This window comes from Phoenix dactylifera, chromosome 11 (genome assembly GCF_009389715.1).
Source record: "Phoenix dactylifera cultivar Barhee BC4 chromosome 11, palm_55x_up_171113_PBpolish2nd_filt_p, whole genome shotgun sequence".
Taxonomy (NCBI): Eukaryota; Viridiplantae; Streptophyta; class Magnoliopsida; order Arecales; family Arecaceae; genus Phoenix; species Phoenix dactylifera.
Genome location: NC_052402.1, coordinates 4,334,711 through 4,362,676, shown reverse-complemented (window position 1 = coordinate 4,362,676; position 27,966 = coordinate 4,334,711). Strand labels below are relative to the sequence as shown.

The 27,966-nt window shown below is 41.3% G+C and overlaps 1 protein-coding gene and 1 long non-coding RNA gene across 5 annotated transcripts; both read left to right on the top strand.

Annotated features, from left to right (window-relative positions):
- The first annotated feature begins 7,278 nt into the window (after positions 1–7,278).
- LOC120103818 (RNA-binding protein 38-like) lies at positions 7,279–27,726 on the top strand. Of its 4 annotated transcripts, none has more exons than XM_039131328.1 (8): positions 7,280–7,876; positions 8,155–8,278; positions 21,065–21,194; positions 21,834–21,870; positions 21,979–22,216; positions 23,009–23,135; positions 23,211–23,308; positions 26,969–27,726. In XM_039131328.1, the coding sequence occupies exons 1-6, from the start codon at positions 7,649–7,651 to the stop codon at positions 23,104–23,106; spliced, it is 855 nt and encodes a 284-aa protein (XP_038987256.1). In that variant the 5' UTR covers positions 7,280–7,648; the 3' UTR covers positions 23,107–23,135; positions 23,211–23,308; positions 26,969–27,726. The 4 variants fall into 4 exon arrangements, with proteins under 4 accessions (XP_038987257.1, XP_038987256.1, XP_038987255.1 ...); XM_039131327.1 differs by having other exon boundaries at positions 26,545–27,726; XM_039131329.1 differs by lacking the exons at positions 23,009–23,135; positions 23,211–23,308 and having other exon boundaries at positions 7,279–7,876; positions 26,545–27,726.
- LOC113463315 lies at positions 8,285–17,864 on the top strand. The gene is made up of 2 exons (XR_003387369.2): positions 8,285–9,402; positions 10,381–17,864. It is a non-coding gene; the product is annotated as an uncharacterized LOC113463315 (long non-coding RNA).
- Positions 27,727–27,966: the final 240 nt, after the last annotated feature.

The window sequence follows — 27,966 nt, the reverse complement described above, 5'->3', positions numbered from 1 at the left end:
GAAGAAAGGCTCACCAGCGATCGACGGAGAAGAGGGTCATGGCCGAAGGTGGCTCGATCCAGCGGCGGCGCTTCCGACAACCAAAATAGATCTCGGATTAGGGGGGGGGGGAACAGGGGAATACGGCTCGGGTGGTGATGGTGGTTGGCTGAGGCGGCACACCGGCCACTTGGGAAGCAAGAGCAGAGGGAGGAGAAGAAGCGAGGAGAGGAAGAGGAGGAGACGGAGGAGAGGGAGAAGGGCTTGTAGGTGATCTCATAAGAAAAGAGAGGTTTTATAGCCCCATTTCAACGGTTCTCCGCCGCGAATATCGCGGCGGTGGGGCGAAATCAGCGGCCGCTCGTGCGGCCGCGGGGTGGACGCGGGATGACCGCGGTGCAGCCGCGAGATGCCCACGACGTCTCTGCGCCCGGAGAAGATGGAGAGGATCGCAAACGGGCATCCCGGCGCCCGGAGAAGACGGAGGGGATCGCGTTTGCAATCCCCTGCTCTGGCCCCTTCCAAAAGGGGCGTTATCTCACAGAGAGCAAATGGGTTCATACGTCCCTGCTCCCTCTCTGTTGCTTTCCCTTCGACTGCCGCCGCCGCCACACCACCTCCTCCGGGGATGATGGTGGGGGAGTTCAGGATCTGTGGAACCAAAAGGATCAGGCGTTGGTGGAATTGGAAAGAGCTAGGGTGCCTAAAAGACCTGCCTCATCTTATGTAGGTGTTTGTTTTGTGCTAGGTGGTCGGTCTTGTGTGGATTATCTCTTTGGTAAGATTTGCTTCCATATATACGAGTTATGCGCATATAAAACCATCAAGTTACCTTTTGAAGATGCAGCTGTATTAAGGATTGTTTATTTGCTTGTAATTCATTTGCAGCAGCAATTAGAATTGCAGTTATAGAAAGAGGCCTCGTTTGTCTTGTCTGTAATTGAAACTTGCTAGTATAATTACAGTTGTTTGGTTATTTAATGTAAAAAAGATATAGGGTTTTTTTGCATAGATACCCTTCTAAATATCAGATTTTGTGTGAATATCCTTTGAAAATTGGTATTTGCATGTATACCCTCGTAAAACTTTGTTATTGTACAAATATCCCTAATATAACGGTTGTTCTAACGGTGTTAAAAAAATCATATTTTTATTAATTAAAAATAAAATAAAAATATGAAATGACGTTATTATCCTTGTTTCCCTCCTCCTCCCACGCCCCCCTCTCCCCCCGCCGCCCCCCCCCCCCCCCCCCCCCCCCCCCATGCTCGTCTTCCCCACCCTCCGCGCCTGGCTTCCCCCACCACCAACCCCCCCTCCTCCGTCTTCCCCCCTCCCCGCGCCCGGCTTCCCCCTCCCCACGCCCGGCTTCCCCACTCCCCATGCTCGGCTTCCACATCACCCCCTCCCTCCATGAAAAATAGCAATTCGTTTATATTTTCTATCTTAGTAAAACATTTATCATGTTACTTTTATAGTTATAATGAAAAATAATATTACTATTAAATTATCGCTGGATTAGTATAGCAGTAATTACTATAGTATTTACACCGATATAAAATAACTTTATATTATTGTAACTAGATATTATATATATATATGGAAGGTGGCATTTCTTTGCCTTGTCTGGTGTGATCTTTCAAGAAAAAGATCGGCCAAAATCAGACTCAAATGTTGCTCACAGGTTTCAGGCAACAAGGTTTTAGTACTTTCACTACAACTTGCTGATAAATGTGTCCCGAGAAAGGTATAAGAGGGACTATAAAAATTGCAAACTAGCTTCTTTTTTTTTGTTGTTGATACAACAGTGACTCACACCACATGGGCGTGGGTGCACCCAATCCTATCCGACAAGAGGAGCTGATGAAGAGGGGGAGGAAGGGGGAGGAACGGGTTCGATGCTATCCTGCATAAATTCTTCCGAGTAATGCGCAGCAAAGGAAGCAACCTAATTGGAGGCGTTATTCACTTTCCGAAGGACATGAGTGACCCGAAAAGCATCAAGCCTCCCGAAGATCATGCAGATGTCCCGAAACAGCAGGTACTAATTGTTGCTACTGTGCTGACTCTGGATCCATCCGATCACCGTAACTGAATCACCTTACAAGTATATACTATCTGCGCCCACCTCGCACCTCACATGCACTATGCTTTCCCATATAGCTCTCAACTCTGCTCCAGTGATATGCTCATCAAAGGTGTGCCAATTGCCGGCAGCTACGGGACTAGATTTGTGGTCTCGAATCACAAAGCTCACAACCCCTCCACCTCCACCCTCCAAAACACTGCCATTGAAGTTAACCTTCAGGAAACAATGTAGTAGGGGCTCTCAGGAAACAAAAATTGTTCTGGCTGTTGCATAAGCTAAATGAGAGCCCTATATGTCCCTATCCACCTCAGGCAATCTCACAACAGTGGTACTAGACACCTCAGCTGCGTGAACAATGCTCTATCCACCACTGACCTCGGATGCATCCTCCTACCCTCGAAAATTCTGCCATTCCTATCTAGCCAAATATGATAAGCCACATAGGCACACCTAATACCCCACTCCACTGTACAAGGCCTCTGCACCGACTGCTGCAGCACCTGCAGGAAGTCCTCAGTTGATGCTGTGACATGCAGAGAGACCCCGGCACACCATATCTGCACCGCACGGGGGCATCGAAGAAGGACATGACTAATGGTCTCCTCCATATCGGGACACCACTCACAAGCAGAGGCGACATAGATGCCCCCTCCTCACCAAGACTCTCCTGGCCGGCAAACACCCCCATATCACCTTTTAGTTGAACAAGGTGACACGGGGATGAAAAAATGCTTCACCCCTCCGGGTTGGTCTGTCCATCTGGATCTAAAAAACTACTTCAGGACCCTCCTAATGGAGTCTGGGTCACCTGTATTCTGCCCACCATTCTCCTTGATGCTAGAAATTTTATTCCCTTGCCTCCTGATAACTATCGATTAGTGGAAAAATCTGGAGTTCCCTCCTCCTCCATAATCCACTGTAATCTTAACTGATGTCTCCACAGAGTCTCCTGTTGCCGTAGGAGTGAGTGGTGAACGGCCACTTGTATCCTGAGCTTCCTCTACTCATCCTCAATTAAACTCCCTCTTTGCTCTTTTTGGGTCTGCAAACTTGCTATAGTCGCTTATGCCTCCTCCACCCTCCTAAATATATTCCCTACCTACTTGTGGTTCCACCTGCGTAGCCGACGTTTTGTCATCTCCAGCTTACATGTCACTTTGTACATTGCATCCCCTGCACCAACATCCCCCACACCTCCCGCACCACATCCCATGATCGGGAGTAAGAAAGCCAAATCTTTTCAAATCGGAATGGGCTGTGATAAGGGATTGGGGTTGAGGTGCTTACCAGGATGGGCCAATGATCTGAAGCAATCTGAGAAAGGTGGCTCACCTAATGGTCTAGGCATCGCTGGATTAATCCTGCAGTTGCGAACACCAAATCTATCCTCTCCCATACTCTCGCTCGGCCCAACCTATTGTTATACCAAGTTAACCTCAGTCTAGTGTATCCCAAGTCAATCAGTCCACTTGCTGTGATGAAGTTCTGAAACTCCCTGGCTTCAACCTTGTTGCCGAAGGCCTTGCCCTCTCACTTATCCTGACGTCTATCAATACAGTTGAAGTTCCCTACAACTAGCACTGGGTGCCCTTGCTAAATCGAGGTAGTTACCTCATCGCACAGAACCCTTCTTTTCCTATAGTCGGTGCCGGCATAGACCACCGATAAGACCCATGGAACCACGTTGCCTTCTGATAGCACCATAATGACCTCCTGGTTGCAATTATGAAAAATATCAAGATTGCAGCTACCTAGTCTCCACGTCACAATAATTCTACTAGACAACCCAAGGAATTCCACAACATAAAATCTCGAGGACCTCGACAGGGACCTCCTTGAGTGTTGGAGACTATTTCCGAACAGCCGGGTTTTGAGGAGTACACATACCTCTGGCTCATGCAGCAGTACAAGTCTCCGGAATGCCGGGCTAAAAGATGGCTTTCCGGTTCTCCGGCAATTCCACAACATGATCTTCATTTAGCATGTTGGAGAAAGGGGGGACAAGCCTTCTGGCGCCGAGTCCCCTACCCCTTCATCTTCCATTGTTGCTCGTCCGAAAGGCCCCACGGGCGCCTTCTTCAACTGGAGCAGCACATGCTCGCGCTCTGCCCAGTTGTGGCCCAACCCTTCCGACCCCAGCTAGAGAGGGCATTGGGTTGCCCCCCATATCCTCACTTCCCCTGCTCAAAAGCCTCTTCTCCTCAGACTCGAGTAACTCCACCTCTCCGGGTCCACTTCTGATGCCACCATGCTGCTGGCAGAAGCCTTGTCTCCGCCGTCGGCCCGAGTCGGTCGTCCCCTCCTCCTCGCCTCTGTTGAATCCTCCGTCGGGCCTTGGGACAACATGCAGGCGCTAAGGCTGAGCTTGGTTGAGGTATTAGCCCCTGCCTCCCCCTGGATTCTGAGTTGGAGATGGACTCCTACTTTGAAGTCGGCCGTGGGCGCCTCTGATTGTGCGACTACCCTCACCAAGGGTCCTCCCCTATTGCTTCAATTGAGCACGAGATGCCATCTCCAGTGGCTCACTACCACCTAAGCCCACATCTCCAGCAGCCTCTGATGGCGCAAGGAGGTGCAACCCATCCTCGGACCCGGAGGTACCTCCTCCGAACACTCACAGTGGAGCGTGGGTTGGCGGAGGCCTAGCCCAATCTCCGTAGGCCCTCCCTCCTCACCGCCCTCGACTAATCCAAGACCAGTATGGCTCGACTCACCATCCTTCAACCCACCCTCCTTGAGGATCTTGGAGGGGCCCAAGAGGCCCGTTCCACGCTTCGCCAGCCCACCCTCAATGCGGGCCTTGGGGGGCTTCTGGCCCGCTTCATCGGGCCAGGCCTGGATCCTACCTTCGCCATATCAACATCGACCTGGCCCCCTCAGCTTGGTCCAACAGGCCCGACCCTCGGGCCCGGCCTTCTCCAGACCCCTGGATCGCTCCGGACCCAGCACCCACGGCAAACCGAGTCAACTCATCATCAGACGTCGCTGAGTCACCAACTAGAAACCACTTCTTCTCCGACCTCCTCCATGTCACCTTGGTGGGCTTCTGCCACCCATCCAAGTTCGGCGGCGATTTCGGTAAGCTTGTCGATTCCTAGGAGAACTTGGCCCGAAATGGGCGGACGATGGGCCAGAGGCGAACTCAAGGTTAGGCAGGCCTGGCGTTTGCAGGCCTTGGCCGCCGGATCCAGCAGGTGGCCAACCAGGACTCGAACACCGGCCGATGGCTCCCATCACCCCCCTCCGACGCCAGACGCGGCGACGCTCCCAGGTGTGTCTCCACCACCATTGGCACCGATGCTGTCCTACTCTCTTCCCCCTCCGTCGAGACTGGCATCGAAGGGGAGGCACGATAATCCCCCTCCACATGGCCCATTCGAGCACAGTTGTAGCAGAAAACTGGCAAGTTTTCATATACAAAAGCCTACCAAAAATTTTGCAGCTCCCCTTTGATGAATACACCGAGCTTAAGTAGGTTGAGGGCATTGAAATCTACCTTAACTCTAGCGAAACCTATCTTCCTCGCCTAATTTGTGACGCCGTCCAGAGCCAAAGGCCGGCCGGCCACCACCGTAATATCCCAAATAGAGTCCCTTTCCCCCAGGGGGAGATCGAGGAGCCGGGCCTAGACCACCACCCGATTAACCAATCTGAAGCTGGAGACGAAGTCCGACATCCATCTCTCCATGGCCAGGAGTTGATTGGCCACCAACCAAGGGCCGTTGGCCAATCGCTATCTCTCGGTCCTCCTCACACTTGAACCGAAAGGCCAGATATTCCTCCGCCATCGAAAATGCCTCCACCTCACACTCAAGCTTCCTCCGGAGTCGCAGCTCCCTTGCGGCCCACTCCGCCGAAACTCACCACCCCAGGCTCCGCATGATAACTGTCGTCGATGCCCACGCCCGTCTGGCTTTCCCAACTCGCTCCACCGGCAACTCCAACACATCCGTGAAGTGCCGTTGAAGAACTTCCAACTCCTCCTCCGAGATTCGATAATGGATCCAAGCCGGTTGCCGTGGTGGTGCTTGAGCCACCATCGAGCATGAAGGTACCTCCTCGACCCCCTTAGGAAGCGACTGAACTCCGTCTCGGTCGTGTCCTTACTGGACCTGGCTGTCCGACCCTCGTCTACCGCCTTCTCCCCGTCTTCTTGGAATTTCGGTCTCCCATCCCAGAAGCTCTCAGCTGCTCGTTAGAACGTCATAAAAAGAGGCGTGAATTTTGACGCACTCACGCACGGATCGCACTCGGGCATCTCCGCTTGCATACCAGCTTAGATGGGTCCTCTTAGGTTCTGAGGGCGACTTCTTTGTATTTTTTCATTAAAAATAGCTTCTAGAATCAGGGTAGCTAATCAATTAAAAAAAAAAAAACAAAATACAATTCTCCTCGATCACAACTCCTATCATCCTTGGTGGGGGTCTCTTCCTTAATGGGATTTGGAAGCTTTTGGGATCTAATACCTTCCCAGAAGTTTATCCACCAACGAGATTTCCATTCTAACTTCTTAAGTGTCACACCGGAAATAGACCATGTACTTGACCTTAACAATGGCTATACATTTCAGCTAGTGCATGGTCAATCTCACCATAAACATGGCTTTGGAAGCCAGCAGTCATATTTAGCATGTACGGCAATACATTTTCGCATAACACATTAATTTATTATGAAGAACTGTCCCTCATGTTTCTAAGATGCTTGGTAATAAGTAATATTAACTAACACTTGGATTATTGATTGATTGATGGCGAGATAAAGATTATGATGCTTTGAAAATGTAGTTAAGTAACATCTAGTTATAGCTCATACCCAACTCCAATGGTTTTCCGCCATTACTGGACTAGCGAGCATCCTCGAAGGCGAGCCTTATCATCTAATGGACATGGCTAAATTTAATAGTCATGAAATAATTAATTTTTTTTAAAGATATTATGTTAGGGCCTGTTTAGTTTTAATCGAGCTCTAGCTCGAACTCGAGTCGGAAGTGCTTAAGATAGAGCCAGCCACTTAAGCCGGACAAAAGGCTCAATGATTGTTTTATATATTTATTGTTAATAATAAAATAATCGGCTAAGATGTAAAAAAGCCAAGCATACAGATCACCTCATAACCAAACCCAATTATCCAAATAAAAAAAAAATAATCCATATATAAGCATTTGGCCTTCGGGGTTTTATAAGAAAAAAAAGGGCCCACATGTATTTCCAAGCCCCATTTGCTTTCTTTTTAGAATCCTCTCAACAATTCCGTCTTCTTCCCCTTCTGAGATCATGTTTTATATCGCTCCTATCTCTCTCTGATATTTGGAGTGTTTGGAGAGCTGAGAGACTCCTTGGATTCTCTCAGCAATCTTCTAAATTGGAATCAATCCATGTCGTGTACGAGTGATCCGCCGAAATTTACGTGCCCTGTGACCCAATCTTGGATCCAATTCATCAAAGTTAGGGTTTTTCTATGCGCCACCTAGGGTTTTCGTGATCGATCACAGGATAACTTTATCCTGCTTAATTGTCCCCGTTTTGGAGGCCGATTCGCCTTCGGGGTTCTCCGTGGAAGGCCTCTTCAGGTTTGGATTCCATGGCTTTTTACCACCCGGGCCCGGGCTCGGCGTCGAGCTCGAGCTCCGGGCACCACTTCTCGAATTCCCCCTTCGGGGATACGACCTACACGAAGGTCTTCGTTGGAGGGCTCGCGTGGGAGACCAAGAGCGAGACGATGCGCCGCTACTTCGAGCAGTTCGGGGAGATCCACGAGGCTGTCGTGATAACTGACAAGAACACCGGGAGGTCGAAGGGCTACGGTTTCGTGAGTGTTTCTTGCCTTGGTCTTCATGGTTTCTTGATAATTCGAGAAAATGATTGCTCTTTTTAAATTGAGTAATGTGGAAGGGATTCGATAGTGTTTCTTGCCTTGGTCTTCATGGTTTCTTGATAATTCGAGAGAATGATTGCTCTTTTTAAATGGAGTAATGTGGAAAGGATTCGATTTCTCTTTTTTTAATTACCTCTCTTTATATATTTTTGGGGGGAGGGGATTGCTGCCGATTTTCTTAAATGGCGTGTGGATTGGCGTGGAGGATTTAGGTGACATTTCGGGACCCAGAATCTGCAAGAAGAGCATGCGCAAACCCGAGCCCGGTTATAGACGGCAGACAGGCAAATTGCAACTTGGCTGCGCTGGGGCGGCCTCGACCTGTTTCAACTTTTGGTAATTTTCTGCTTATAGGGATGATCTTCCTTTTCGATAAGAATTTTGTGTCAAGCTGCTGATTTTTTTTTCTTGTTCATTTATTCAGCATTGTTTGTAATAATATTTGATTTGACTCCATTTTATAGTTGTACTAAGTCACTGATGGTACTACGAGTTTAACTTTTGTGTTCTGGTGGCCTTTTGTGCAATCCAATGAAGCTGTGTTTTTGGTCAGGTTTTCTTTAGATGAGCTGTTTGTTTTATGCCATTAACTATGGATGATTCCTCAATTTAAGGCTTATAGTTTCGTCCATTATGTGTTTGCACAATGAAATGATTCATCACATTGCCAGTGTTTAATTGGATGATGGCAAGCACCATGTTGGTTAATGTCTGCACTTTTCTGGATGAGGGAACTGTAGCATTTTTTTTTTATCTGCAACTCTTTGATTCTATTTATGGATGATCTCTTTAATTGATCTTAAGTCCTGTCTTTCTTTGGCTGCATCAACATTTTTATCTTTGATTCAATTCTGCTACACGATTTCCTGAAGAACTTTGGTGGACGTATAGTGACGTGTATTATGTTTGTTCTTCTCAAGCTTAATATACAAGATCTAATGCCTTTGCCTTAGGTATATAAGTTGTACTGTCTCTGGACTGAATCAGACATGCTTATTAGGGAGACCGGTAACTGTAGAAGCAGAATAGGCAATCTGAAAGTGTTGTGATCTTTGTATCCAAAGAAGGAAAGAAGAATAGAGGTAACTCGTTTGTAGACCCACTATGAATTATTGACATAATTCTGCACTTTAAATACATCACTGTTAGCTGTAGAAGCAGAATAGGCAATCCAAAAATGTTGTGATCTTTGTTTCCAAAGAAGGAAAGAAGAATAGAGGTAACTCTTTTGTAGACCCACTGTGAATTATCGGCATAATTCTGCACTTTAAATACATCACTGTACACCACCGCTAGAAGTTGTCATAAGAATCCTATTTATATCTTTCTTATTTAAAAGAAGTTGGAGTAAGTTTGATAATGCTAAGAATTTTGAAAACATAAGCCTCAATGGATGTGTGCCCTAATGAAAACTAATCAAGTGGTAAATTTCTTGTTGAGACTCTGACCATTTGCTTTAGGTTACTTAAGGCTGCAAATGGGTCGGGTCGACCCGTGACCCGACCCGACCCGACCCGCGTAGACCCGACCCGATCCGAATTTTAGGACCCGCGGGTCCGGGTCGGGTCCTAAAATTGGACCCGAATCATTTTCTGGGTCGGGTTTGGGTTTACCAAATGGACCCGACCCGACCCGAATGGACCCGAAGAGAGAGAGAGGAAAAGCAAAAGAAAGTCTTTTCTTTTTCTTTTTCTTTTTTTTTTTGGCGTGGGTTGTGGTACTGTTGGTCAGTGTGGGAGGATAGCATGTTAGCAACAAGCATAGGTTCACAGAATCCAAAGGAACGTCGGCCCGTCAGGATTCTCTCTCGATCTGTTACACTGTTGAGACCTCTGGTGTCTCGGTAGCTGCCTTTTTTTTTTTTTCCTTCTGTTTTTTGGTTTTTGTTTCTTTTAACTTTTGAAGGGAGAAAGTGAGGGAACACTGCAACTGAATATGGGTCATGTGCCAGTTTTCTGTAATGGAATTGGATTTTGGAAGAAGGTCTGGGATTTTTTTTGTCCTCGTGAGAGGGGAGCTGGGAGACACCGAGTTCCGTCCAAATCAGTCATATAGATAAAAAATAGTGTGATATGAAATTTGGCTTGTAGACCGACTTAGTTAGTAAGTCATGGGTCATCTGTTCTGACTGGAGCTCAATTGCAAAGTCTTTCAAGTCATGGGTCACCCAGCACATCATAATTATGATTGACCAAATTAGATTTGCCCAAATTTTTTTCCAAAAGCATAAAAAAATTAGACCCGATCGGATCCGGACCCGACCCGAATCAGACCCGGACCCGACCCGAACCCGACTCGGACCCGACCCGACCCAACCCGATCTTCAACCGGGTCGGGTCCGGGTCCAAAATTGGGACCCGAACAAAAAACCGGGTCGGATCGGGGTCACCTAGGACCCGACCCGACCCGACCCGACCCGACCCATTTGCACCCCTAAGGTTACTACTTTGTGTAACTGTCCAATATTAATCAGGAGAGGAATTTAAAAAAAAACAGTTTTTCATCCTTAAATGGAAATAGGGGTATCATTATATGCTTATTAAGCCAATATTTTATGAATTGACTTGCCACCATATCTTTTTTGTACCATTTAATAGTATTGTAGAGTAGATGGTCCGCAATTTTTCACCATCTCACGTAGGTATCAGAAATAAATTCATGCTATAGTTCAGTTTATTAGCACATCGCACCCTCTCGACTATGCGGGTCTCTTGCCTTGCTTTATACTTGTGACGCCTCATTCTTGTCCTGTTGTTTGTCGCCTCATTCACAATTTTACCTAGATAGTTGGCACAATTGTAGAGTATCTACGAGACTTGAAATGGTATACCTTTCAACCATCAAAAACCTTGTAGAGTATCTAGGAGTCGTGAAATGTTATACATTTCAACCTTCAAAAACCTTGACTTATGGACATCTTTGTTCAACATCATTGTATCCTTTCATATGTATGTATATATCAATCACATAGAGAGAGATTACATACCGAAAAAATCTTTCATAAAAGATTTAATGGTCTGAATCAATAATTGGCTGTCCATATTGAAAATTCACATCATTGGTCATACTCTACACCATTAAAAATGCCGATAAAACAAAAACGATGTATTTTGGTAGGCTCCTAGTTATGCATCAGGTGGATTGAAACTTAGTTGCCAGTAATGGGAGCAGGTAGGGGTGCTGGTTCGACATTCTAGGAAGATTTTGTAGTGGGTTTGTTATCCTAGATCGAAGATTTTGGCTGCTAAGGATTCAAAAAGGGATAACAATCATGCTATTGTGCTAGAATTCATGGTAGGACATTCCAATTGAAAATTCACACCATTGATAATGATGTACTCATCTTAAAAAATGGCTTTATCAGTATTGATAGGTTTTGATGTGTAGGTCATAGCAAAATAATTTATGATGCCATCAGAGTTATCTGCTTCCACTCTCACTTGATGAATAGGTTGGTAACCTCCAAAACTTATGATTTTTGGTTCCTTGGAATTTTGTGATGTAAATCATAATAAGTGGTGGATCTCCAATTGGGATGGGTTAACATTGATTTTTTGAGTTGTTTCAATCTTTCACCAAAGATTTAATATCTAACCTGTGGTCCAACTCATACATATGTACATGTATGTATTTGTATATTATGTATACATATGCATATGTGCGTATTTATGGAGTTGGCTTCTTGAAGACACTATATTCTGAAAACACTTGTTTTCATTTTATTATTAATGATTAAATAGAGAACGAATTTTTGAACTTTAATAATATCTCCCGTACACAATAGGTCAATCTTATTCTGCAATCGTGCGAACATTTTTCCTGATGTTTCCTTTAATAGGACACCACATAATGCTGTGCCAGAGGTTGACACTTTGATTGAAGTTTGCAGGATATTTTTAAATTGCATGGAGTGTTACATTTTGTTCATCAAAAAGTTTCGCATGGCTAGTTAACGTAGCTTTTGGAGCTTTGGCCTTCATTAATGTTGATTGAGCTTTTAATATTTTGATTTTGATTTTAGTTTTGGATTTTGTTTCCATGCTAGAGCTTCACTTTTTTAGGAGGGCAAGAAAGGATAATCTTCTGTTTTTGCATTGTTTATAACTTTATATTACTAGAAAGGTTATCTGACTTCTCCAACTTGGCTATAATGACTGGTATTCTATTATGGTTGCTAGTTTCTTGGTCTTTCAGGAGCAGATGTCTTCAAAGACCAATTGCCATGACATCCAACTTCTTTAGCCTAAAGTTTTTCTTTCATTCTCCTATAGTAGCTAATTAGGAAACTTGTAAACTTGTCAAAGATTCATAGTTCAATATATTATCTGCTTAGCTATTTCTCAAACTCATACTTTAAGATTCACCTAGTGTTTGGAAGGGAGGGGAATGTGATTCTGTCTCATGATAATATGCTTTTACATGTAAAACACTTCGGGTTTTTTTTGGTTATTTTTTTGCATTATTGGATCACATCCAACACATCCAGTTTTATTCAAGGTTACTTTGTACCAATTTTAGTGATTTTGCTTGCATTATTAAAATTTCTTTGATTTTTCTGATAAAGAAGGCATAATGAGTGGGCCTGTTTTAATAGATTGCTGCTATATTTTGCCAAGAACCTCCGAGGAAAGAGTGTAAACCTGGTATAAACCGGGGTTCAGTTGTTAGATTGGTCCAAAATGCCAACTTTGCCCTTGATTGTTTGGAGAAAACTATGAGTTGCAGCCGTTTCCTGGAGATTTTTGGGGATTTGAAGCATGTCAATTTGAATAACATAGAAATTATACAATTTGTGGAACTTTTCCGGTTGAACCTGTTAGTGGTTTCATAATGGTGGTTCTAACCTTGTCATGATAAGTTGATAACCCACATGTACTTCATCAAGATGACATCCATCCATATGTAAAATAAATTGTGGGTTGATGGCACCAAGCACAGAATTGCCCAAAGGCTTTCAAATGTAGCCAATCAACATGGGTTCTCCAACAGAGGGTTAATTGCAAGTGTTCTTGGTGTAAGACAACTAATAAAGGATGCTAGGATTCACTAATAAGAAAATGGAGGATTTTGATTTAGATTTGGACATAGCTAATAAGTGATAGGGTGAGAATAGGATATGGAAACAAATGGTTAGGCTAATTTATCAATATCATGCTTCATTTAGGACAATATTGTCATGGAATAAAGGAGAATTGCTGCTTTCGCTGCTGTCTGTCATGTTGCATGTTGATGTCACTCTAAATTATACCCAGTTGAGGTCCCAGTTGTCTTTGGCCAAATGACATCATTTTTTTTTTTGTATTTAGGACTAAATAAGGACTACTATTTGCTGATTTGTTATTGTGGTATAGCAGGAATGTAATGTAAGATGGTGGTTAAAAGAATTTAAATATGATTGACAAGGGTTGGTTGAAAGGTTTGTTGTGACGGATCTCGATGAAACTAAAGAGGAATAAAGAGATTCGAGAAGATAGAGAGAAGAAAAAAAACACAGCACACATAGATTTATATGGACTAGCCATAAGCCTACATCCACGGGCGAGGATGGAGAAGAGATTCTACTATCATCAAAAGAATGGAGTACAAAAATAAAGCCGTCTCTCAATAAAACTCTAACCGCACTATACCACAGTTTCAAACTTTTCTAACAAGACAAAAAATAGATATATATCAAAAACTGGCTTAGGTCCTGAGACTCGTGAGTACAGGACCTGTGACCTATGCGGCTGACACGTGTGCCTTGTGCAGTTCCGCAATCTGTGCTCTCCAATCTCGCATCCTATGCAGCCAGGATACTTGACCACCAAGGGCTATGGCCAATGCCAAGCCTTGCACGCTTGTTAACGATACTTCTTAAAATTTTCTTAAATGGAATCATGGAGAGCATGGTGGATCAAAGGATTCAAGGCATACTTAACAAATCTCTACCTTGATTTGAATCCCATCAAGCCACACCATGAAATAGTAGAATGTCTCGCTTCCACATAAGCCAAATCTCAAGTGCTACATACACCAATCAAGTCCAAGCAATGCTTGAACTTAGCCATTGGAAGAGGCTTAATCTCTTCTTGCATAGTAACTAACCACTTAGCAAAATCAATACAAGAAATAGATTCTAAATATGAGGAAGGCTCGCCAACATCAAATGTCTCTTCTCCCACTGACAAAGCATAAGCAACTAAATCTGCATAACCATATCTTTGAGGTGGTCTAATCTCTCTTCTCTGTCCTTCTTTAGCAATACTTTACTCCTTATCCTATAGTGTTTTTTCAATCTCAATAGGATCATGCACTTGTTCTGAAACCAAGTTGAGAAGAAGAACTATGCTGCAGAGGAACTAAACTATTACTCTCTAACTCCACCTGCTCGATGTTACTCTTCATCTTACTTGAATCACATGAAATAGATGACTCCTTTCTTGGGTGAAGCATAACAAACTCATCAAAGGTAACATTCTTATTAATCATGAATTTAGGCGACTTGGGATCCGGATACCACAACTTAAATATATCCATTCACTTCATATGCATAGACGAGAAATATGCACTTTTTACCTCTAGGTTCTAATTTTCGAGCATCAATATGAACATATGTAAGGCATCCAAATACTCTCAAAATAGGGTAGTTAGCAAGGTTACCAGATCATACCTCTTCTGGAGTCTTACACTCAAAGAGCTGCGGATGAAGAATGATTCACCACGTAACATGCTGTAGAGACTTTCTCTGCCCTAAAACCCTTTGACAAGCCAGCGTTTGAGAGCATATGACAAGCTCTCTCCAAGAGGGTTCTGCTCATGCGCATAGCCACTCCATTCTGCTGTGGTATATGTCTAACTGTCATGTGTCTGATAGTACCCTTATTTTTGTAGTACTCATCAAACTTAGAAAAACAAAACTCCAATCCATTATCTATTTTAGGCCTTTTGATATCCTTTCTGGTATGCTTCTCAATTATAGCCTTCCACTGCTTAAAGTTCTTAAATACTTCATCTTTGTGTTTTAACATAGACACCTAAACCTTTCTCAAATATCATCAATAAAGGTAAGTATATACTGAACACCACCCTTAGAAAGAACACATGAAGCTCCCGAAAGGACCAAATGAATATAATCTAAGGTACCCGTCGTTCTGTAAATTGCAGTACTGAAACTAACTTTTTTCTTTTTGCTAAATACGTAATGTTCACAGAAGTCCATCTTTGCTATACTCTGGCCACAAAGAAGACCTCTTTTACTCAACATAGCTTTCACTCATATATTCCAACCTCATATGCCATATTTTGGTGATATTGGAATCTATCATGGAAGATGAAGAAACAGGTGCTGCACCTATAACAGTAGTACCTTGAAGTTCATACAGGTTCCCATACCTCTTATCTTTTATTACAATAAGGGCACCTTTACTAACTTTTATAACTCCACCGTGTACTTTCACCCATTAATATTAAGGGTGCCTAAAGATATGAGATTCTTTTGGATTCAAATCTGGAACATGCCGAATATCAATCAAGGTTCTCACCACGCCATCATGCATTTTGATTTGGATTGTCCTTTTTCCAACTATTTTACAAGGGGCATTGTTGCCCATCAACACAACTCAACCGTCCAGTGATTCATATGTGGAGAACTGATCTCTACTGGGACACGTGGTAGGAACAATCCGAATCCAGAATCCATTTATCCTTGTATCTAATTCCATCGGTCACTGAGAGAACATCTTTAGCCCTTCAGAATCACCCTTTGCTACACTAGCTTCTGGAGCTTTTTTCTTCTTTTTTTGATCCTACTTTTGCTTGTTTTGAACTTATAACAATCAATCTTAATATGCCCTTGCTTGTGACGGAAATGACAAGTCAAACTCCTGTTTTTAGACTCAGATCTAGGCTTACGTCTACTATTGTCCAATCCCCTTTCATTAGACCTCCCTCTAGCAATCAAGCCTTCTGCTTGGCCTTCACTTGCATTCTCAGTTGTGTACTTTTCAATTAATTCTTTAGAAAGTAAGGATGCATTAACGTCTTCCATAGAAATTGTATCTCTACCGTAGAGGAAGATATCTTTAAAATGCTTATATGAAGGACGTAAAGAATATAAAAATAGGAGAGCTTGATCTTCATCATCGATCTGGACATCAATATTCTTCAGATCCATAATAATGGAGTTAAACTCAGTAAGATGAGATTTAATAGGTGTACCTGTTGCTGTACGTAGCATAAACAAGCATTGCTTCAAATACAACTTGTTGGTAAGGGATTTGTCATATACAAGGACTCCAACTTGAGCCACAACCCATCAGCCATCTTCTCATCAGAGCCTTCCCTCAAAAGCTCATCATACAAGCACAGCTGAATCACAATAAGGGATTGTTCATCCATTTCCTCCTTCTGCTCATCCGTCAAAGTATTGGGCATCTTATCCTTCTCTAGCAGTGCCTTCAATAACCCTTGTTGCATTAAGATAGTACGCATCTTAACCTGCCATAATGTTGGTGGGATCCAACTTTTCAATCTCAAATTTCGTTGACATCTCAGGATCCAATTGTTCAACTTGTGGCTCAAGTACCAATTTGTTGTAATGGATCTCGACGAAATTGAAGAAGGACAAGGAAATTTGAGAAAATAGAAGAAAAAAAACAGCACATACAGATTTACATGGACCAGCCACAAGCCTACATCCATGGGCGAGTTGAGAGGTGATGTTGGGACAAAAATGGAAAACTTGAAATCCCTCCAAGTCCCTTGGACTCACTCTAGGAGGGAATCAGCAGCTTCAGAATGCTTAAGAGTCAACAATAATGCTTAAAAGTTACTAATAGCAAAGATGCTTTTTATTACCAATTTATTATCTAAACTCAAACCAACTTCGTACGATCTAAAAAGAGAAAGTGCAGAAAAATTGAGAAGAAACTGAAAACAAGAAATGGAAAAGGAAATATTGAATTGGTGCAGTGAATGATTAAATTTAACTCTCATTAAAGTATTCCATATTTGTCATATGGCATTCATCGTAGAAGATATGATATTATCATCCATATTTGATTAAACTAGTACCCCAACATGTACATTCCTTCATGGGTTAAATAGTAGAAATGGTGTAGTCATTTAGGACAGCCAAGGAAAAATGAAGGGCTAATGACAATAGAGTTTCAGGGTGCAGGTAATGGATGACCATTGTCTAACCGAGGGTTTAGGATTCTAAGCCTAAATTAGGTTTTTGTGGTTTATGTTATTGAATAGTCAAAAGCAAGCACTAGCTGGAATTTATCTATGAAAATTCTGATATTTATATCATGCAAAAAACCTCATGGGAAATAAAATGGCTAGAAGAAAGCTGGTTTAGTACTTAGGAAAAAAGAAAAAAGACAATGGAAGAAGGAGAAAAGGAGCTGACAATACCTAGTGTCCTCACACCACTAGCAAAAGTCTAGGCCTCACACCTAGGTTTGAAGACCTCAAACCTCCATTGTGGAATCACCTATAAACAAAAATATCCATGACTCCATTAGTTTATTTCTCTAATTTGTTTGTGTCAAGGTTCGCCGTCTCGGTAGCGAACCCCGTACCGGTATCATCTTATTACGATGTTGGTATGCGATATGGTATAAAACGGTGAGGCGTACCGAGTGTCAGTACGGTATGAGACTGCATACCCGTTTGATACTGGTACGATATGGTACTGACCAGTACGACGAAGCTTGATTTGTGTAAAAAGATGTTTTTGGATCTTCTATTCCTAATCTTTTTTCCTTAGTTAAACTTTTGCTAAAGAAAGAAAAACATTCCAAAAAGTGCAAAATTTGGATTTCCCTCAAAGCCCATATGGAAAGGTATTGAACTACTTTTTTGTTGGTGAGAGGAAGGTGAGGAGACCCACCTGCATGATAATTACCCATGCCCCAATACTTGGAGATTCATCACCCAGGACTCGAACCCAAAATCTCTGATTATTATGCAAAGGGGTGTGACCCTGGGGACAAGTCCTAGTTTACAATATTATACTACCTTGAAATGCAGTCACAGTGATTTGAAGAGATTTGCCACCTAATATATACCTATAATAGGACTTGTTGACATAAATTGTACTCAAAATAGAGACTAGAAAACTTACTAAAGGTATTGCCTAAGATAAATCCAGAAATTACAATGAAATTGAAAACAAAATGCCTAAACCACTTTTCATCATCCTCAAACTTAAAAGGGAACGACACTCCCGCATCAAGAAATATTCTATATTCTATGTATATGTTACATGAATAACTGCATTCAAAATTTACACAAAATAAACATAATTATATAAACTGGTTTTATTTAGAATGATATATCTATCTATTTCTTAGATCGTCGATCAATTTAACTAAATTGTACAGTTATTCACTTCTAAAGGGAACTTAACAGCTCAACATGAATTTCTGTTACTGAAGTGCTATATCAACAGTGTCATTAGATTGGTTATTAATGATATCTCCGACATCAAATTTAAATTACTTACTAAATAGCAAGCAATTATTGAAGCAACAGGTAATGACTTACTGTTCATGCTTTAGTCACTTGAAGTGGTAGGTTCATCGAGATTTGACTCTGAATTTTGGCAGATTATTTAACATCAAATGGATGATTGCGTACCTGAGATGCGCACAACTACATGCAGAATTAGGAAGAAGAGGAGTGTTGCATTAATAATTGCTTGAAATAACAGCCATTAAAATGTAATAATGACACCATACTGCTAAGAGTCCTCCCAATATGTTGTTGTTCATACAGGGCTTTTAAACAACAAAGTTATTTAGACATGTTGCTGTAGCTTCCTCTTTTATTTGTATCTTCATTATCCCGTTAGAAAAGAAATGGTTAGAAAAGCTATTTGCACACGTGTATGAAGAGGAGCACCACTTACACATGGCATAAATCAACCTTACCCTCTTAAATCATGGGCCTTGCATGAATCAACTGGGGTGCCGACATTAAGAGGGGACTGTTTGTGATCCAAGCCGCATGGACATAGCCCTTGCCTTCATGTGCTTGTATGCCTGGCAGCTTGCAAAATACTATTTTCATTCTGATTTAGAAGATTATTTTTATTCCTCAAATTGTGGCTTAATTATATGACGCTGCTATTATGTTGTTATTGTGCATTATTTCCTATTATAATGGCCACTCTGTATCCTTTATAATAACCATTATTCCATTCCAAGAATATTAAGTAAATGACTTGGGTCACCAAATAGACATTATTTAGATTGGTAAGACAACTTCAATGGGATTTGGGTTTTAGAGCATATTGGCAGGCGAATTAGGAGATTTAAGAAAACACAATGGAGAGAATATTTGGGTCTGCAAGATTTTTATTTTTCTTTTTTGAGAGAGGGATGATTTGAAAAATTCACTGAGAGATAAAGCAGGAAAATGAGATACTGGCTGCTGTTTTGAAGCAGGTAAGAAGTTAACATGGCATGCTGTTGGAATTGTTGGCTCACACATAATAGGTTGATTTCTTTTTATACAAACAAAACTTGCTATTTTAATGCATCTGATATATCTTGTTCTGTAGTACTGTTAGAAAAGCTAATGGGACGTAGGGAAGAAAAGTTGATGGATGAAACCATTTTGGGAATATGGAACCCTCTTTTTTTTCAAAAAAAAACTATCATGTAAATTTTTTATTGGAGACCCTAGATATCATCCTTATATGAAGATTTTTGGTTAGATCTGGTTGGAGATCATCCTTGTTTTCAGATCACCTTTGTTAAGTAGCCACCCTTTCTCCATCAGCTGTTGTAACTCTTATCCCTTAAAACAATCAAGACTGTCATGTGGTATTGTGTTCAACCTGCTAAAACCCTACCAAAGATCATTATAATAAGGTCCTTGGAGACTTGAAAGAAAAACGCCAGACAAAAATAAAAGACCCAAGTTAGGATTGTGACACCATCAGACTCCAGTGAGATTAAAGATACTCCTGTCATCAAGCCTCAGTGACTAAGGCTGTAGATTCTTCTCTCACCTCCTTATGTAAACTTGTTAGGCCTTTGGATTTCCATTAGCTGTGCTGCATTTTTCACAATGCAATAGATTACATGGAAAAAGGCATGATAGGATCCATGCTCTAGTTCCTTGGAGGATAAGAGAGATCAGCTTCTAAATTGTAGTTCTAGTAGTAGGATTAAATTGCTATAAGCATACTATGGTCTCTTTAGAAGCTCAGTGATCTCTTTCTAGAAGAGTTAGAGATCTATAAGGGAATTATGTCCTTGAGAAATCAATGGGTTTTTTTCCTTGTTTTTAAGAATCATGCAGTAGGAGAATTTCTTTGACATTATTTCTATTTTTGCCCATGCTTTTTCCTCAGTCTTGTTCAAATATTATCCATGTGGACATGATTTTTGTGCTCTTTATGCTTGATATAAAGACCGAATTGATATGAAGAACAAAGCCTTCAAAGTAGCTACTCTAAGCCATGCTTCGTTGCATTTTATGCCAAAACTCATTAATTTTTTGCTTATAGCAAGCAGATTTGATTGCAAGATTCTGGTGTTTCCCCCCTCTCCATGTTTCCGCCTAGTCTAAGTAGGATAGCCCTATGGTTATGAAATACCGGTACCATTTGTCACGAAGCTTTTGGGCTGAGCCTGTGACAAGTGGTATTAGAGCCAAGCCCATTGTGTGTCACAACCTTTATTAGTCATGTAGGCCCCTCCCTGAGGATACCAAGGTCGAGGAGGACTTAGTAGGATCGAGTAGGACCCGGACCATGGGTGCCCCCCCCCCTACTCTCTCGAGTAGGAGCCAGCCATGATGAGGGCATCACAAGGTTGTGTGGGGAAGATTGTTATGGTCCCACATTGACTAACAAAAGGGGTGTCACATGGTTTTATTAGCCTAGGTTGGTCCTCCTCCCTATGGCTTAAGCTTTGGGGCTGGAGTCTGTGACAATCTCCTCTTGGAGGAAGGGGGGCTTTTCTTCAAAAGAAAAATAAAAAGGATTACAACATGAAGAAACCGAAGAAAACAAAATAGATGTTTATGTTTGTCTCCCTTTTCTTTAATAATTAGCCATATGACGTGTTTATTTAGATTCCCATGATACAAATGTTGTTCCTGTTGGCCCTAATTTTCTTTTTGTAGCACGCCCAAGGTCAGCTGGCTCCTACTTCGGAGGTGTTCCAGTTCCAAGAGGGACTTATGTCGGAGGTTCCGCTCATCACCAACCAGTTCCATTGGGCTACCAACAAGGGTTTTCATATCCACAGTATGGGTAAGTTGATTTACGGAGTGTTGTTCAGAACTTGGTTCAAATGCTCATTTTCCAATATTAGAGTTTTTAGAACCAATCATAATAATAGATGCCTTGGTTTTGAAGAACTACTTACTCGGAAGAATTGATTTAAAACCATTAGAAATATGAAGTTTGAGGAAGAAGAAAAAAAAAACTTTGGTAGCATACTACCAACTTCAATTTTAATATGTGGTTTTGGAATTAGCATGATATGCAGGATTGAAATCCAAAACTTGTGCAAGAGATTTGTGAATAAAATAGAATCCCAATTTTTTCTTAATGATACTTCCTTTAGGAAAAAAAATAGACAAAGACAGCAAATGAAAAATGATAAACAGTCAGTGGGGCTAGTCTGTAGAGTTTGTATGAGTTTAAAATCAGTAGGATAGGACATGCTTTAGGAAAAGGATGAGAAAGGATAATAAAGAAAGTTTTTTTCAAATCAATTTCTTATAGTTTCTTTTTTTTATAAATTAAGATTTTTTTGGTATCATGGGGAGATTCTATACTTCCTGTGCTTTGTGTTCATTCATGATAAATGTAGTCAATCATACACACTATATTCCATGAAAGTGCCAAAGGTAAAACATTCAGAGGTTTATTGGCTTCCTTTTGCAGTTACACTACATATGGACCCGAATACGTCTATCCACAGGTTGAGAATCAAAATCATTTTTATCCTTATTCTAGTGAACATTTCTTTTGGAACAATAAATTTACAACCAACTGCTTCCACTGTTACAATGCATTTTTTCACTTGCAGAGTGTCTACAATCCTTATATGGGGCAACAATACTTTCAACTTTATGGCATTCCTGGAACTGTTAACACAGCTGTCTACCCATTTGGGCAATTAGGCCAGCCTATCCCTGGTGGGCATGGTTATACAGCAGTTCAAGGCTACACAATACCAGGCCATAATTTCGCGCAATTCACTGGGCCAAATGTCAATGGAGTGACCACTGCACCTCGACCCACAATCCAAGCACCATATCCAGCAGGCAATTTTTCTCTTGGAAAATCCTTTTTTTCCCCTCTGTTTTGTGGATTAAGCTTCATTAGTGTAAAAGGACATACGTATAGCAGATAGACTTTCTACAGATATAGCTGTTGCTTTGTCTTTTGTAGTTTCCTACATGTGGTGTGTGGAAGGCATGGCAAATAGTGCAGGTTTGTAATGTGTTGGCATGTCAGATGATAGAAAAGATATCTTTGTTAGGACGGATGCGAGGTTGATATACATGGGCAGCTGGGGACAGCGTGGGCAAGGCTTGTAGATTAAACTAGTAATTTAAGGGATCCTAGGTATTGGTAGTGATCACTTAGATCTTACTTAGGCTAGTGTTAGGTTATCAGTATGTGTCTAAGATCCATATCTATCGATGGGTTTATATAGGTGGACAGCTGGCAACAGTGTGGGCAAGCTCGTAGATTAATATGGTTAGCTAAGGGATCCTAGGTGTTTGTAGTTATTACTTAGACCTTACTTGACTGGCTAAGGATTAGGTTGTCAATAGGTGCCTAAGATCCATATCTACTGACCCATAAAACCAGAAAACAAAGATATTGGCCAATATATGCTAGTCATTTATATTTTACAGATAATTCCTTTTCTCTAATCATTGGATGTTGCTCCCATATATATCGTATCAAACATCAAAAGATAAAGAAAAAAATCAAATGCATAGATTACTGTACGCTTCCTGGCTTTCAAAATCTTGTTTGTGATGAACTCCAGGCCTGCTTTTCTTTTGCACGGATGTCTTCAATGAACAAAATATTTCATGTTACAGGCGTAGCAGCACCAATCCCACCTCCACCTCACTTCTTAGTTACTGCTCATTCTCCACAGTTTACACAGGGCAGTAGTTCAGACCAAACAGCAGGTTGAAATGTGCATCAGGGTGATAACATCTTGAGGTATAACACATTTCCTAATCCATGCTCCCTTGATGGTTATTCGAGCTGACTGTCATGTGCATTTACTATTTATAGGAGGTATCCTTAGATTGCAGCAGGACTAAGAACAGCAGAACTGCTATGTCAGTCACATGCATTCTTGCCTTGCAAGCTATCATCTTTGCATTCTAGAGGTTAGTTGGACTCCCTATCCATTTATGCATGTAAATGATCCTCTTGTTTCGGAGGACTTAGCCTCTATAGGAACTAATGATAAAAAATGAGATCCATATAACTAATCTTGAAATAATGAAACTAGGTTTATATTTATTTTTATGTTCATGCAAACTTGCATTTGTGGCATATAATCTTGTTAAATTATGACCATCATTGGATGGAGGCATTTTACCAGTTCACCTTTGCCACCTTTGTGTTTTTTCTGTTATACTATTTACAATTGTCGATAGTCCAAATAATCCAAACAGAAACTTCTACTTGTAGTGAAAATAGTTGATGCGATAAGAGCTGTTTATTACCCATAACTGGCACAACTTGGTGAACATGTTAATTTTTTTTAATTTAGCATGTGAATGATAATCTGAAAATATGATCTTTTTACTTAATAGCTGCTGTCAGAGATTAAGGTGTACTGAACTTTCCTTAAAACTTAATGCTTGGGGAAAAAGAGATACTATTGAAGCAGCATTGTCTTGGACTTCCATTTCTTGAGTTGCAGTTAGGAGCGAGTTTTTTATATATTAAAGGTTATCTCAGTTGATTTTGTTGTTTCTTTTTATATTTTCTGCATCAATATCATGGCAAATTGCCTTAAGTAGATGTGACAATAGGGGCTGATAAGCCACTAGCCCAATGCGTCTGAGAAAATATGCAAGTTTGGATCCTAAAACTAGCCCAGTTAGCTTGATCCTAAAACTGAGTTAAATGTTTGCTCTACAAAATGGCTAAAAGTACCCCTAGAAAGTAGTTTCGCAACGGGTAGTTATGGTCATTTTTGCTCGCTGATCTTATGAGTACGATCAATATCTTGGTGAGATGTTGAAACCTTTTTTGACTCTCATGGTCAATGCTACAAAGTGCTCTCCTGTGTGACAGTATAGAACATAAAGGGTGCTAGGTGCAGGGAGGTGGAAGGATTCCCAAATTTAACTGAGCACTTCCCTCTCTCCTTCCTTTCTTTCCTCTTTCCCTGAAATCCTTAGATGAGCTTCCTTCTTGGACCATATCCATTTTTCCTTCTCAATCATCCATTATACCCATCAAGAGTCGTCCATCCACACCCCCGTTTTCTCTCCATCCCCAGTTCTCTTGATTATCGTTCTAGACGCTTCACCCTGATGAGCAAATGCCGAACCCACACCTGCTTCAACAACCCTTCACTCCCCTCAGTGAATGATGAGTCAAACCCATTATGCCCTTCTTATTTGTTAACAAGTCCATCAACAATCACTCCTATGTTCGTTGAGCACTGCTGCAGATCTATGCTCTCTACCCTTGGGTTCTTGCTCGTTTTTTGATAAATAGAGTTGTTTTTTCTTCTTCTAATTTTTTGATATTTTGATGAGGAACCCTGTGCTTAGATTTTATATTTTCCCCCATTTTTACAGCTGCTGAGTCAATGCTTCTGAGATTTGGGCTTTGTGGGTATTAAGAGTCTTTGTTTCATGAGCTTCAGAGCTTTATATTTGACATGCAGAATTCTAGGATTCTTCAAATTTCCCCCTATTGGTATTCATGTGCTTTTGAGAACATGCTTTCAATCGAACAATGAAACATTGGATAGGTATGTCGCTTGATTCATTCATAATTATTGGGCTAAAAGATAAATATTGTAGAAGGTTATAGTGTCCACAATGTTACTGAAATAAAGTAATGCCGATGGAAAGATAATTTGGCTAGTGTCATCTCAATTCATAAAAACAGGAAATAAGCAAGAAGATTAGGGGGATGATCCGAGACCTGAAGGACTTCCAAGTATTCCATATGTTTCGAGAAGAAAATTTATCAACAGACTTGCTGGTTCTACATTTCTAAGAACTTTGAGTTGTAACTCCCTGTTTCTGGGAAAAAAAGGGTTTCATTTCTAGCCAGATCATGCTAGCTGCTATCCTTTAGGTTTTATATGCAAACTTGTTGTAACTCATGCATCTTGATGTCTAAATACACTATAAATGTATGTGCTTATCAATATTTTTTGTGTACAAACAAAATGTGATCCACCTTGTACATTGAAACTTGGACCAACTTTAGACAAATTGTAATCAAGAAAAGGATGAAGCTAGAACTGAACCTTTTTCTTCAAAATTCATTCATAGTATGCATCAAAATTTGTTACTTCGAACGAAATCTCAAGTCCTGCTGTTAATGAACAAGTTTAACCCACTTGATCTAGAAAGTCATAACAGCTAACAACAAAGTAAGAGCAACATTATTTGATTGTCATTACAGCTAGATTTTGGCTGCTGAGTATTGTCCAATATATACGTGTGAAGTCAGGAGGATCTGGAAGGGGGATTTGTATGGGAGCTAGAAGTGAGAAAGATGAATTGGAAAGAGATGGGGGAGAGACAGAGATAGGGAACGGGAATCGATAGTTGGAAAGAGGACAGAGGAATAAAAGAGGAAAGGAGTTGTCTTTCATCTGATGTGATATTAAAAAAGTTAACTGTTATAAAGTAAATCTCGTGAGATTTTAAAGAGCTCATTGTTATTCCTTAATTTCTTAAAGTTTGAAAAATGCCCATGTACTTACTTTTAGAGGCAAAATCCATCATTATACACAGGGAACAAGTAAGCTGGTTGTTCTGTAGGAACTAAAAACCCATCATTATCCCCTTTGTTTTTTCTTTTACAGTAATCTGATGCTCTGACCATTGATTGCTATTAGTTTGCACTCCTTTTATGTCTGTTTCCCACACACTTAAGCCATAAAAGGTGTGTACCTAATTAAAATGAAGTTTTTTTTCCTTTTAATGTCTTCTGAGTATATTGGATCAGATAATTACTATATTTTTGTATCAATTATATGTTCATGAGGTAAATCAAATTGTCACCTGCATTTGCATGTGCTTAGCTAGCTTTGCATGCTTGTAATACAATAATTTCATTCTATTTAGAATATGCTCGCGTCCTTTATCTCACATTTTTTCTTGATTTTTCTCTCACAACGTTATTATTTTGATACAACTCCATTAGCCTTCTATTGCATTTGATGATGCCAGACTTTTCCTCGTATATGCATCTACCAAACTCCTACATAAACCATAATGTAGATTCAGTAATTTAACAGGCTTCCTCCTAAACCAAACTCTTCAAGAGAATGCTAGATGCACTATATACTCATGGCTTTGGTGTATGCTGTTTGTGACCATGGCATTCACAAGAACAATGACTGGTTATCAACATGTTGCAGGTTTTACCTAGTCATGGTCACCAGAGACACCAGTCATCTAGTTGCTCCGATGGATGGAGTTAACTCATGAGAACTCGGATTGCTCATCTCGCTGCTGTCAAGTGTCTGTGAAATTTCATGCCCTGCTGGAGTTTGTGATGACCGGCTGAGCATGGACTGATGGATCCCAAAATTGGATCCAACAACTTGGTAGGATACATTATGGATGCCGGAATTGGAGTCCGATAATCCATATGGAGTATATTGTAAGGTCACCATGGAATCAAAACGATTCTGTGGAATTTCAAAGCTTGCATCTAGTTGTACAGAGTCGTGTTTGTTGTGGTTCCTGGGTAGATTGGTCTTTCATTGTAGTAAACCATGATCTTGCAGATGCATATCAGTGGTTGTCAGCGGACTAACATTGGCTAGTTTTCCTAAACAGACCAGTAATCAAATGAAGGGCCTCAAAAACTTGCTGCTGGCTCATAGGTTACATGTCTGGAACTTTCAAGTCTTCTTCCCCTTTTCTCCCAATCAAAATTTGTGCAGTTGTGCTGTTGTGATCTGGGGATGCTGTGCAAAGTTATATCTACCAGTGTTTTGGGCTTGCCTTGAATTGTTGGATGGGTTCAAATTTCAATAAAACGGACTCCCTCGCAGAATCTACTGCAGCTCCTGACCAAATTGGTGCCTACGCAAGCAGGAGTCATCTCGAGCTGTTTTCAAGCGAGATTGAGCAACTGGAAATCCAAATAGTTCGTCCATGTACAACCCTTGATCGCCTGAAAGGCAGGGCAAAAGAAAGAATGGACTGATCCTGCGCTGCTGGTATTCTGCAGCATCTCAGTGCGCAGCCTCAACACAACACGCTTGCTGGTAGTCAACTGTGTCGGTGGTCGGTGGCGAAATATTAATTTGGTCGAGGCTGTAGTCTATAGGACTGGTGCAGCTGAACGTATTCATGGATGAGATGGCAACTAAAACGTCAGAAGAAAGGCTGACGTATGAGTAATCTCCAACTGCAGGTTTAAACCTTGCCCTTTTGGGATTCTTCAAGTGAGAGAATATAAATGACGAGGTAGGATAAGTGGCTTCCGGAAGCAGAGGGTGGAGACGCCCCCCTCTGTAGTCGTTTTAGGCGAACCCCAGTTGTTCTTGTTCTATGCCGCTTTGTCGCGAATAAATTTTCAGTGTTCAATCTGGAGCAGCCATGTAAATTTGATTTGACATGTAGCTCGTATAATAAATTTAATAATAAATTCTTATAATAACTTCTTATTATTATAAAAAGAAGAAAAAAAAACTTGTATGGTAAATCTATAAGTAGATGCAATATTAGTGTCGACCTGCATCCATCATCCTCTTTCTTCGCAGGACATTTCATGCCTCTTGTTTCTCCTGTTTTCATGGCGCAGCCGACGGAAAATATCATTCAGCCTC